At 47.3% G+C, this 13,777-nt stretch overlaps 1 protein-coding gene across 4 annotated transcripts in view; it reads right to left on the bottom strand.

Annotated features, from left to right (window-relative positions):
* SCARB1 (scavenger receptor class B member 1) overlaps positions 1 to 13,777 on the bottom strand; it is a 64,263-nt gene that overhangs the window by 13,872 nt on the left and 36,614 nt on the right. For all 4 annotated transcript variants that reach the window (XM_017651100.3, XM_017651099.3, XM_037014116.2 and 1 more), the window contains 5 exons: positions 10,433 to 10,636; positions 7,977 to 8,072; positions 6,504 to 6,619; positions 4,781 to 4,947; positions 1,913 to 2,031 (listed from right to left, as the gene is read on the bottom strand). In XM_017651100.3, coding sequence (XP_017506589.1) covers positions 1,913 to 2,031; positions 4,781 to 4,947; positions 6,504 to 6,619; positions 7,977 to 8,072; positions 10,433 to 10,636 — 702 coding nt within the window. The remainder of the gene's footprint in view (positions 1 to 1,912; positions 2,032 to 4,780; positions 4,948 to 6,503; positions 6,620 to 7,976; positions 8,073 to 10,432; positions 10,637 to 13,777) is intronic.

Below are 13,777 nucleotides of genomic sequence, written 5' to 3' on the forward strand. Positions count from 1 at the left end.
TCTCCTAAAACAGACTCCACATTCTGGGATCTCTGCTCAGGCCACTTCCTTGCCCAGGAAGTTTCCATCCCCCTCAGCTCGTTCCCCCTGCTGTTGTCAGGCCACCTCTCAGTGGGCAAAGCCCCACCAGCTCCCTGCACCTCAGAGAACAGAAACCTGGGCCCGTGAGCCCACTCCTGGTTTCAGGAGCCGAAGAGGAGCCATCACAGAAAGCAAGCACTCCGTTTTCAGGGCTGATGCTGAACAGGCAGCAAAGTGGCCACATGACCGTCTCCACCAAAGTGCCCTTGTCAACAACACGAAAATGAAAGGGCCCTTTTCCCGGCCTGCCCGGAGCTGACCTGAAACCAGAGAGGTGGAGAAGCCAGCGGCCGTGGCCACTGCAAAGCTGCTGTGGCCATTTACTGCCTCCCAAAAGGACCTGCCGGTTTCTCACTGGGTGTGTGTTGGGTGGGGAGGGCAGGTGGAATCCAAACACTAAAATGGAAGCCACGAGTGAGAACAGAGAAGAGACCATATTCTTGCTGGAGTTCCCCAGAAGCCAGCTTTCTGAAAGGCGCAGTACATCGAATGAACTGAGAGGGAAGATGGGCAACTATTTGTTAACGTGATGATAAAACCTACTACAACCTGATTAAAACTTTAAGATAACATGAAAAAGCCTTAACATTTCTAACAATAAAGAAATGAATTTACTATAGAACACATAATGTATTAATACTAATTTCTACCAATCAAATGGATTGGCATCAATGTAATTAACTCTCTGTTAGTAGAAGACATAATGTAGTGGGTGTCAGAAGACCTGTGATCGAATTCAGCTTTATCCCTTACTAACTGTCAATCACTTATCAAACACACAGTTTCTGAGATACTCAGACTTCTGTTAACTGTCCAAACCCAAGCAATTAACGAGGAACAGACCTTTCCCTAGCAGAGCCAACATCCCATGTACTAGTTACACCTCTTAACCTATCTGGACTGCCCTCTCCCCATCTGAAAATGGGAGTGGAGATGCCCACCTCCCAGAATCTTGTGCAAGTTAAGTGAGAGAACATGTGGAAGTGTCCAGCTCATTACTGGAACAGCATGAGCACACAGGAAGTGTTTGCAGGATGCAAAGTGTGTGCAATCAGAGTTGACTTCACTCACATGGGTTTTTAGTGAGAAAGACAGACAGACAGACAGACAGACAGACAGACAGAAGGTGGAGGGCCGAGGGCTGATGGGTCAAGTCAGTGGCTCAGAAAGTCTGAGGAGTACACAGAAAAACATAGTGCAACAGCACCAGGCAGAAGAGCTTTGAAAAAGGCTACAAGGGGACCACGAGACGAGTATCAACTCAGGAAACAGACACCCACAGAATTGTTTTAGTCAGTGGTAGAAGACCCTGAGTCTAAATAGTCAAAATGTTATGGTGAACAGAGATGCTGAAAGAAGAGGCAACTGGCTAAAGACACCCTCATGGGAGAGCCATCAGGCGCAGGTCAGATGCCCTCCAGGGCCCGGCTTACGGCCAGATGTCACACTGGACAAATTCCTAGCACTCAATTTATCTGCAAGATGTTCTAGGCTCTTGCTGGTTCCTAAAGATCTTTATGGTATGTTGGCACAGCCAGAGGGCTGCTTCTGGCTAATTTGCAGCCCAATAATTCCTAATTAATTTACTGTTTTATGGTCCTTTAACAGAGATAATTCTCTTATAATGAGATGATAAAGTCCTTGAACTATGGAGTCAGGGCAAAGTAGGGATCTTTGATGGCTTCATATTCTAGAGCTAACAGTGCCAAAGCAAGCCAGGCTTCCCATCACCCCTACCACAGAACAACTTGGTGCCTGGGGGAGAAGGGAGCCAAGTGTGCACCAACCAGAAATTCCCCCTCCCCCCACAGGCTGACATGCAGGGGCTCACCGGGTGGATGTCCAGGAACAAGGAATGCTCTTCTGGGTTAGGGTGGAGGCCAAGCACCGCCTCTGCCAGGACCGGGTCAGCATTGTAGAAGTGAGGATGGGAGAGAAACAAGGGTGCACCTACGAGGCAGAGGGACAGAGATGGGGCTGTTAGACAAGGAGAGCATGTTGGCACATCCAGAGGCCTGCTCTGTGCCAGGCCCTGAACCAGGCATGGGGATGCACAGATGACAAACTGAGGCACAGTCAATGCATTGCCTGTAGAGTACCCCATGATGACAAGATGCAAACGGTAAGCAGACAGACAGAATTCCTTCATTCAGGCAGGCTGTAAATGCTTACCAAGTGCCCAAGAGGCACCAGGCACTGGGACACAACAGGGGAGGGGCTCTGCGCCATAGGGATGATAAGGTGGGAGCTGCTGATTCTGGCTGGGGAGACCAAAGGAAGAGAGGCTGATTAAGAGATGCCAGGCCAATGTCAGGGACCAGCATTCCAGGTGGAAGGGGTGGTAGAAGTGAATGCAGGAAGGTGGGAAAATGCACAGAGCATATGGAGCAGACGGTGCGTGGAGGGGGATTAAGAGACATGAGAATAGAAAGGTTAGTTGAGGCCACATCTGAACTTGACTTGGGGAAGGGATGCATTGATTGCCAAGCCAAGCAGCCAGACTATCTTCTGCAGGCAGCGCAGCAACAGAGATGCTCAGGTGTGCACACCTGTAGCCAGGTCTCCCTAACATCCATGGGAGGGGAGGAGACACGCCTCTTTTGTTCCTTGTCTCCCAGCAGCAGATCTGCGGGACGGACGCCAGAGTGGGTAAGAAGGGACTGACTCGGCCCGTGAGTGAGACACTCACACCCAGAAACATGAGGCCGAACCTCTCCACCAAGCGACACAGCAAGGCAAACACCAGTGCATTCAGGACAACGTAGTATGACAGGTCTGGGGACGATGAGCTAACGAAGAAAAGATGAGTGTCTCAAAAACTCACAAGGATCCAGAACAAGCAAATCACAGAGACAGTGCAGACTGGTGGTGGCCAGGGGCGGGGGGAGGGAAGACAGGGAGTGACATAATGGGTACTGGGTCTCCTTCTGGGGTGATGGGAATGTTCCAGAACTAGAGGCAGTGACTGAACAACTTTATGAATGGACTAAATGCCAGTGAGCTGTACACTCTAAAATGGTTAATTTTATGTTATGTGAACTTCACCTCAATAGGAAAAAAAAGAACAAGCAAAACTCACAAGGCCTCCCTCCTGAAAACCAACAGTGTGTCTGACACCAGCCAGGGAGGTGACCAGCTTTTAGATACATGTGTTTGTCAACCTCAACTCAAATCTAGATTCCTCCTGCTTTTCTTAGCAATGCCAAGCACTGGTGTGACATGAGAGCTGGGATTTTAGTGGTGTCTGACTTCATCTTTCCTAGAGCCATTTCACATTCACTGCTGTCATGTTTCTCACCATTGATCCATTCATCCTCGTACCTCTTCAGTTTGCCATATCTGGACACACCATGCACTGTTACACAATTGCTTCTGTGAAGCAATTGCCATTGCTTTACTTAAATAGCTATATTTAAAAAGGGAGCTTTCTATCTGAGTCATAACTGGCAAACATTTGCCACAATTAGAAAGTAATACAGGGGTATATACAATGGAAACCAATGAATGTTCTACACTCTAACTACACACTGTTGCCTGCCCAAGGCTTTGACCCTGAGACCTATTCTTTCTCTGTTAGTAAGACAGAGAAATGAGTGTTGGCAAAGTGTTCAAGGCAGAAACTTTCTCCTGGAGCTAACTGGAAAGACAGAAAGAGAATGGAAAACAGAAGCCTTGTCCGCCATGCAAGTCAGTATTATTTAAAGCTGCCTCTTGGAACTTTGAAGTCACCTTGAGTACCCCCAGGAACCACGTCCCACAATTTGGAAAACCCCATTTTCAGTGACTGGTGCACAGCCAGCCATGTGATGCAAGACAGACCAATCAGAGTGAACCCTGGGACTTTCGCTGGAGAGCAGAGGACCCACACAGCCCTTTTTGCAGGACCCAGAGCTGGAGGAGGTCAGCCTGGAGCCCTGGGGAGAGCCTGCCTCGCAGGGGAGTCAGCCTGGAGGAGAACCTAGCTGACGTATGGTGACAGGCAGTTTCAAACAAGAGCTGAGCTCTGCAACCATGCCTAATAAAAGGATATGCTCTGGACTGTATAGCTACACAAGCCAGGAAGTGTCCTTTAGGCCCAATCTGGCTGATGTAGCACCTGCATTTGCCACAGCAATTCCAGCACATACCTACAAGGTGTCTGCACTGTCAGGCCATCCCATAAGCAGAAATTCCCATAGACAGCAGTGCAGAAAGAAACAAGAGGACAAGGCCAGGTGGGCAGGCAAGGCCATGGCAGAGAGGGCATTTCTAGGCCCCAGTTCCAAACCCCCCACGGAGCACCCCATTCTGCCTGAACTTGAGGAAACCAAGTTCAGGACAGTCCTTCCTCCCAACCGTGCCACAAACTACTCCTCCTAAATCCTCATCATCAGCTGGAAATGTGGCTTCAACCAAACAGGCCCCCAAAAGACAAGACCCAGTCAGATGAGGAATGGCTTCTTGCCCTACCAATCATGTGAACTTGGTTTCACTGTTGACAATAATATATTTGTGTTGTTCTAAGCCACTAAGTTTGTGGAATTTATTATGACAGCAGCTAATATACATGGCATTTTTTTTTCAAATTATCATTCTCCTGCCCTTATTATCTCTGGTCCAGTGAGATCAGCAAGAGTAGAAAGGCCAAAGATTAAGCAGATAGCATGGCCGATAAGCCCCTCATCACCACGTCCTCCACCCTTCATCGGCTGACACGTACTGAACCTGCAGGTGCTGACGTTCTGAATTCCAGACTCCAGGCACGGGCAGAAGCCCTCGTTGGGTGGGTAGACAGACCCATTGGCAAATAAGGTGTTGGGGGCCACAAAGCGATAGGTAGGGATGCCTTCAAAGATCCCCGACTCCTTGAAAGTTAGCTTCATGGACCTGCGGGGGACATGGAGATGGAGGATGCCACCCAGAGCATGGCAGCTGTAACCAGGTCTTGTAGAAGGTAACCCAAAGTGAGCCACCTCCCACCTGCCCCGCCACACCCTGGGTCCCAGCAACCGTTGTCCGTGTCCCGGGGAACAACAGCTTCCTAATGGTCTCCCTCCCCCCACACCTGTGCAGGCAACTCTTCAGAAGCAGGCAGAGCTTTAGAACAAGAACAAAATAGATCAGGTCCCTACTTTAAACTGCAATCACTTCCAGTCTCATCTCTAATAAGAGCCAGCATCCTCACCATGGCTCACAAGCTTCTACAGGGTGTCAAATTACAGTCCAGACATCTATGGCTTGATATTAAAAAAAAAAAGATGTAAAACATCTCTTCGATAATATTTTACATAGCTTACACATTGAAATGATAGTATGTTGTATATACTGGGTCAAAGAAAACAGGTCATTAAAATTAATTGCACACATTTCTTGTTATTTTTCTTAACACGGCTGCTATAAAATTTAAAATTGCAAATGGGACCTCCATTGTTACTAGATAGCACCAGCCTAACACAATAGTGTTATGTCAATGCTAAATTTCCTCATCTGGATGACAGTTATGTGGTTATGTAAGAAAATGTCCTTGTTCTTAGAAAACATTCACTGAAGTTTTTAAGCAGCCAACTTACCCTCAAATAGTCCAGGAAAAATAGAGAGAGAGAAGAGGGGGTAATGACAAAGCAGGTGGGCAAGAGAGAGAGAGCCAGTGAAATTGGTAAAGGGAAATGGAGAAAGCTGTCCTCTCTCAAAGCTGTTCTCTAGGTTGAAATTTCTAACGTTAAAAAGTGAACACACGCACAGCAAAAGCACCTCCCTCCCGCTGACCACACCCCAGCCCTGCCCCCAAGTCCCCATGCCAGATACAAGCTTGCAGGGAGCAGGGACTCGGCCCAACTCACCACCATGTCCCCAGCACCTCGAGCAGACAGGGCACCATTACAGCCTTGCTGGGAAGGTGACTGAGTCAAAGCTCACCCAGGGAATTCCCAAGTGAAGACTTTCCCAGAGAGGGGTAAGTGGAGCAGAGGACAGGGCTCCATCTGGAGAAGGGCTCTGGGATCCACTGTCTATTCTTACCCCTCGGCTGGACCCTGGAACAAATCAGCCCCCGAGGCCACCACTCCGAGAACTGAAGGGGCCATAGGAGAGGCATCCAGTTGTGTCAGTATCCAAATGCCCCTTAGCGCAGCCAGGCCCACAGGAGCCCAGCCCTGCCTAGTTCACAGCCCTCTGTGACCTTGATCATTTCCTACCCACCACACCGCCACGTCCCAGCGATGGCCAGGAGTCTCTCTGGGCCCTGCAGAAACATCCACATTTGGAGTCTGGTTCTTCATGGTGTAACCAAGGAGAATTTAAGATGGTGCCAAGGGCTGGTGGAGACAGAGAGCCAAACACCTTCCAAGCATGCCCCAAGGGGCATTCCGTTAGGCCCTGAGCATACAAGAATTAGATTTCCAAGGCTTAGGAGACCCAGAAAGCCTGCAAGTGAGAAAAATTACCGGCAAGCCTCAGGGCTGTAGAATTCCAGAGAGGATTCAGGAGTCATAAATGGCGCCCACATCTGCCCGGAAGTCCCGTTAATCATGTTGCACTGATCAGAGTGCCAGAAGCTGACCTGTGGGCACATTCAGACACAGTTACTTAATATAGCGAGGCCTCTTAAGAAATGCTCTCGGGCACTGCACACCTAACTTGGAGCTACGACTTGGGCTGTGTGCCCTGGGGTAAATGTCACCACTCAATTCCCAGTCCCATTTCTGGGCATCTTGGAGAGATGAGTTGGCACAGAGGGAGGAGAGCAAGCTGTGTAGACAGCCAGAGAGGGTAGTGACTACAGCCCCCTAACTGTGGATCCCTAAATGTGCAACTTGGCTGGGGACTCAGTTCCTTCATCTGTGAAGTGGGCCTGTCACCCACATCTCCAAGGAGCATAGTGAGGGAGTGAGGTTGGAGGCAGGATCCTGACATCCTCACCTTTCAGAGAGGAAGCCCCCAAACACTACCTAAAAACAGACAAAGTCAGGTGGTAGTACGGTAGACAACATATTTAAAATCATAATGGTGGCCACAGGGAGACCTCAAAATACTTAGTCGCCTCTAGGGAGAGACTTGGACAGAAAAAAAAACAGATTTCTCACTCTCTACCCCTCATACTATCAGCATGTTTTTAATCATGGGTACATGTATATCTTTATATTGAAAAAGCAGGCCACATAGAATTTTAATAGAGTATTCCTTAACAAAAGTTATTACTGGCTACAAGTGGTGATCCTGCTGTTCTGGGCGCCGATCAGGGTATCATCAGTCCCCAGCCCTCAGATCTTTGCAGCGACCATCTGGAGGCGTGAGCCACACCACGGCACATTTTCATGCCACCAAGGTGAAAAAAGCAAATTGCAAAGCGATGCACATATGACTTCATTATGTTCAAAGGAAAAATAACCACTGCATTTCTAGGTGTACATACAGTCATGCAAATGGATAAAAAGAGACAGGAAGAATATACCCAGTACGGATAACCATCAGTTTCCTCTGTGGTTCAGGGTGGAGTGGGCTTCGGCTGAGCACGTGAGGTTTCATATCTACCCGTGTTGTTTTATTTTTCTAATGTGAATGGCTTCCTGTGTTTCTAGAGTAAGTTTTTTTTTTTTATTCAATAATACCTTTTCATGTAATGGATGGTTCTGTCATCAGTATAACATTTTTGAAGCATTTTTATAGATTAAAAGCCAAAGGGAAGATCTCAGCTCCTAGCATACATGAGGGGCTAAATAAGTAGCTTCTATTTCCCATCCACCCATCTAGAACCAAGGGCCAGTAGAGCCTCAACCATGGGTAAACCCCCACCTTTGAGAGTATTCTCATTCACAGATGCAAACACCCTCCAGAGTTTTAAGAGGAAGAAGGCCAGCCCGGGGTAGTTGTGGGGTGGGTGGGGGTGTAGCAGGGGAGTCACCATCTCCTGTCCTCACCTTGCTGAGTCCGTTCCACCTGTCCACAAGGTGGACTTTGCTTAAGTCTTTGACGCCTGTGAACACGGTGAAGAGCCCAGAGTCGGAGTTGTTGAGCTGTGGACAATGGCAGAAAAGAGCATCTGTAAGCCTCAGGGTGGGGCAAGGGGCCTGGGGGCTGGCCCTCGAGCCTGCCCATTCAATTAAGGCTGCTACCCCTTCACCTGGCCAGGTGCCCTCTTATCTTGTTCACCACTGCATCCCAAGGCTTGGGGATCAACGGGAGGAGGACTTGGGGGCTTTCTAAGAGGGATAATCCCCTGATTACAGTGCCCCTCCTAGAAAGTATCCTCCTTTCCTTCTGACTCAAGGAGAGTCTAGCTCCTCTCCCAGGTGAATGGCAGGGTCACTCCCTCTCCCCCAACTTAGAATAAAGCATGGCCATTTGACATCTTCAATCAGTGAAAAAGAAGCAGAGGTGGCTTATCACCTCTGGTGGAAGCTTTAGGAGCCGATGCACACACATTCACAGTGTTTTCTGATGCTGCTGTAGACACCCGGAAGTGTGTGTCAAGCTGTATTCTCCCTCAGCCTGGGTCCCTAAGTGACCACAAAGAGCAGAGGACTCCCGGTCACCCACACTGGGCATGGCATTCCAACAATAACATTTTGCTGTTTACAGGCACTCAGATTCTGGGGCTGCTCGTTACACAGCATAATCTGGCCTATCCTAAGGGATACAGAACCCAGTGTTTATTGAGTACTTTCTAGAGGGTAAGCCCCAGGCTTTGGCACTCTGAGGATATTTCCTAGAAATAGATTTCCAATTCAGAGCCAAGCCATGCAAAGCATACAAAGAAATGAGTGACTGCTGGTAAAATCTAGAAGCACCATTTACTATTGAGGCCGTATGATATAAGGTATAACATATGTTAGGAACTCAGTAAGGGCTGTTTCCTGGCCAAATGGCTAAATCAATTACTGACTGGTTAAGCAAACAGGCTCCAGAGTAGGGTCCAGTTCAAAGTCCTGCTCTGGCCTCCTAATATCTGTGCAGGATATCCCCTATGCATTCAGAACTTCAAGAGCCCATTACTTCAGCTGTCACATGAGGAGTATGTAAGAGGAGCCACTACAGAGAGGCAATGGGAATATGAAAAGAGTTATGTGTCAGATATGCTGAGCACAGGGCCTGAGAACAGTAAGAACTCAAAAGGCTAATCTTTATGTTTAGTATTATTGCCATTATTATTAATAAATGCTCATCCAAAAGGATACTAAAATAATACTTGTAATAGACAAAGTGTATCAGAGACTGCTAGTTATCACCTAAACTCTATTCTCCACTTTCTCCTTTGTAACAAAACTCAAACCTTACTCAGGGCGTCAACATACCAGCTAAAAGGCAACATTGCCCAGCCTCCTTTTTAGCTAGCTGTGGCCACATGACAAAGTTCTGGCTAATGGAAAGTAAGGAGAAATTGGTTTTCTCCCTCCCAAAGGAGATAGCTGGGACATGGTGTTTTGTCTTCAACTCCCCTGCCTGCCCTTCCACCCCAACCATTTCTTCTTTCCCGCTGTGCTGCCTAGAATGTGGATGTGATAGCTGGTGTTCTAGCAGCCATCTCTGACCATGCAGTAACCTTAAATGTGGAAACCACCCCCTAAGGATGGCAGAGCAGAGTTAATAGAAAAATAGAAAAATTCTGCAACCCTGAACAGTATGAAGCCACTACCTCAACAGTACAATCACTGCTGGACGATTATTTTGGAGTTGCCACTATGCACAATCAAAACAGATTATAGGTGTACTACTCACTTTGTAACAATTTTCATTTGTTTGCAAGTGTACAGAACAATTTTCTGTCACCCCAAACTTGCCAATTTACCCACACACTCAGAACCTATTATCCTGTACAAAAATAATACATTGAGTGTCTATCATGTGCCAGATACAGAGTCATGATTTCTCCCTCCCACTCCCCCCAATAGCAGATCAGCAGAGCCCAAAGAGGAGCATGAAGCTAGAGCAACCCAGAAGGCTCATTAAAACCTATGGTTGAGGGAGCCACGGTCAGGGATCAGACTCTACATCAGATCACGGCCAAGGAGCCTAATCACTGATCCTCCCAGGTTACCAGGGCAAAAGCAGGCAGTTTAGAGCAATGATAGTTGACATTTACAGACTACCTTCCCAGAAGCCATTCCCCCTTTTTTTAGACGCAGCCTCCAATTGTCTAAGCTCCACCTCAGTCACATCATTTGAGCCTGGATCAAGCTGCACCTGAATCTATTGCTAGAGTTTTCAGTTATATGAGCCATTAAGTTCTCTATTTTGCTTAATCCAGTTTGAGTTATCTGCCATTTACAACACACAGTCCCTGGGTCCCCAGCCAGCTCAAACAAGCTGGAGCCAGTTTCCTGTGTCAGAGAAGGACAAGACACAGGTGATAAATTTCTTAGTGGGCTACACTTACCTGGGCAAATAACCCGAACTTGCCCTTGAAGGGAAATGTGTCTGGGAAGTACTTATTGATGAGGTGCACAAGTGGATCATCATAGCCCCACATGATTTCACCGACAGTGCGGTTCATGAAGGCACGCTCACCAAGGGTGCTGAACGCCAACGTCATGATCAGCTTCAGGCTCATGGGCCTATCTTCCATCAACATCGCCGCACTCTGCAGGGCAAAGACACCACAGGTGAGAGACTAGCCCATCCCCTTGGACTTTAGGCCAGGCCTCAAGGCAGAATCCATCTAGGGAAATGTTAAGACCTGGGATGACCTCTGCAGTGGACTTGTCAGGTATCTGGGGGCAACCAGAACCATTCCCTGATCCTTCAGTAAAAGGACCACCTGTGCTTTTGGATTCAGGCTAGGTTAACTGCACCTTCAGCCACAGAGACAGGTACGTGGCTCAGGCACAACCAATCAGAAACCTTTCTCCCTCTGGCTATAATTACTGGTTTGAGAATGTGTACATGGCCCAATCAGAGCCAACAAATCACAAGGAAACATTCCACTGGGGCTGTGGAGATGGGGGGAGCTGCTACTGTCCATGAACCTGGAGTGTGCAAGGCTACAGACAATGTGAGGGGCAAGTCTGCCAGAGTACGGAACTAACACAGATCAGGGCCAGGCTGTCTGCACCCTGGATCAAGCCACACCCTAAACCAGATGCCCTTTCAGTAACATGAGCCCATAAATTCCCTCTTTTATGACAGTTTGCAGCGCCTTTTACTGTCACCTTGTAACAAAGAGAGTCTTAATATAGATTCAACTCTACTTATCATCTCCCTCCAAAACACTAAAAGCCCCAAACATCTGTTCTACCCAACATCTGGGTCTTAGAAAATAGGTGAGTTTATTTTCAAAGACTGTCTTTGGGTATGGAACTGCTTTACATTGTCAGAAGGTGGTAAACTTAAATATAAATTGTACATGCCTTTAACCTCAGAAATTTCATTTGTAGGAATTTGTTCTCTTGATAGAACAACACACATGAACAAAGATGTTTGTACTCAGGGATATTCATTTCAGCCGTGTTGTTAGAACCAGAAGATACTGTCTTGGCACTTGGTTAATTTTTTAAAGGCAATTCAAAAAGTCAATCTCTACCTATAGAAAAGTGAACACAGCCAGCATCTCCTAAAACATGGGCTATAGAGATCTGGTTCCATGGGAACTCACCAGGGTCTTCTTAACATACAATAATTTTTTAAAGGCAATAAACACATGGTTTTCAAAAATCGTAAAAGGATATAAAATAAAAGTCCATCTCCAATGCCTGAGTCCTCTTCCTTCCCAGTCTCTTCCCCCATGTCCACCAACTGCTATGCATTCTTGGGTTTTTCTCCAGAGACACTCCACACCAGAGGTCAGCAAACTATGGCCTTGGGACCAAAGCCAGCCCACCATCTATTTGTGTACAGTCTGGGAGTCTTTCTACGTTTTCAAATGGTTGAAAAATAAAAAAACAAAAGAAGAATATTTTTAAAAACATGAAAAGTATATAAAACTCATATTTCAGTGTCCATAAAGTGAGGTTTTATTGACATATAGCCACACCCACTCATTTATGTTGTCTTTAGGTGTTTTTGTGTTTCAATGGCCAAGTTGATAGCTGCAATGGAGACTGTATGGCCCTCAAAGTCTAAAACATTTACTATCTGGCTCTTTACAGAAAAAGTATGCCCATCCTCGTATAGGCACATAAAAGTACCTACATGTAAGTGGGTGTGTACACACAAGTCTTTCTCCTTTATGAATAATTAGTAGTTCTATTTTTTATGAATAATTAGTAGTTCTATTCTTTATGGATAACTATGAATAATGCTGTGTTCTGCTCCTTCCTCTTCCTGCACTGAGACATACCTTTGGACGGCCCCGTGCCCCTCCCTGCCCCCTGTGCTGGCTGTATCCTAGGCCCTTGCCTGGCCACAGCACACTATCACAACGTGTCTCCACACGATGCACATTTAGATTGTTTAAAGACATTTACTCTAACAGGGCTGTTGAAATGAATATCCTTGAATACAAACATTTTTGTTCATGTGTGTTATTCTATCAAGAGGATAAATTTCTACACATGAAATTGCTGAGGTCAAAGGCATGTACAATTTATTTTTAAAGTCACTACCTTCCAACAGCTCATACCAGTTCCATTTCCAAAGACAGTCTCTGAAAGTGTGTTTCCACATATGCCAATAAACCCTGGGCATTCCATGCAGTCTTTGTCAACCCAGTCAGTGGGGGAAAGTGACTTCACTGCCAAAACATGCATTTCTAACTCTGAGAGAGGCAGCTGCAAGGCTTCGGGATGCAGTTACCTGAGCTTCCTCCGTCCTGTCCATCCAATGGACCCACCAGGTGAGTTCACCTCTGATCCTGGGCCCAGCCTAGGGCCAGGCTCAGATCAAATGCCCAATAGCCCTTGCCAGGTGGACAGAGGGCTGAATGGAGGGCTCAGTACAACAGAAGGCAGAATCAAAACCCAAACTCTCTAGGTTCAAAACCCAAATCTGCTACTTGCTAGCTGAGTGACCATGGATAAATCACTTAACCTCTGTTCTTTGGTTGCCCTCCTCTAGAAATGGAGAAATAATAGTACCTAGTGACCACAGGACTGTTGACAAGTCATCAAGGTAATACATGGCAAGCCCCTAACCACTAAATTCTAACACGTAGTTTTAGCAAGAAGTTAATGCCACAGTCCTGAGGCTGCTCTCTCTAGAAAGGCCTGCTGGCAAGGTGGGCTCTAGGCTCATGCCTAGGAACTTGGACTTCTGGAGGCTTCCCACTACTCCCTGACTGATAGGAGGGTCTCACTGGGCCTGGACTGTTTATACAAACAATGTGGTTTATGCTGACCTCCTGCTTTCCTTCAAGGGGTCTGGATTTTGGCAAGTGCCAGGTAGAGGGTGCCTATGTGAGCAGCCCCAGGAACACCCAGAGTGCTGAGTCTCTAATGGGCTCTCCTGGTAGATGACACTTCACATGTACTATCACAACCTGTTGCTGGAAGAATTAGCGAGTCCTGTGTGACTCCCCTTGGAGGGGTTCTAGAAGCTGGAGCCTGGTCCCCACCCCATGGGCCTTTCCCTTTGCTGATTTGGTTCTGTATCCCTCTGCTGTAAATCAGCAGAGCCCTGAGTGGACCATGTGCTGGGTCCTAGTGAGTCAGCAGGCTTGGGGGTGGGCTTGGGGACCCAGCAGACATGGCACGCTGTCAATAAATCCAGCTGCCACTATAACTCTCAACTGTAGCGAGCAGAGGCCCTGCCCACAACCTCCCTCAAATGCCATGGATGGTGCTGTGGC

The sequence above is a fragment of the Manis javanica genome, chromosome 15, assembly GCF_040802235.1.
Source record: "Manis javanica isolate MJ-LG chromosome 15, MJ_LKY, whole genome shotgun sequence".
In the NCBI taxonomy this organism is placed as follows: Eukaryota; Metazoa; Chordata; class Mammalia; order Pholidota; family Manidae; genus Manis; species Manis javanica.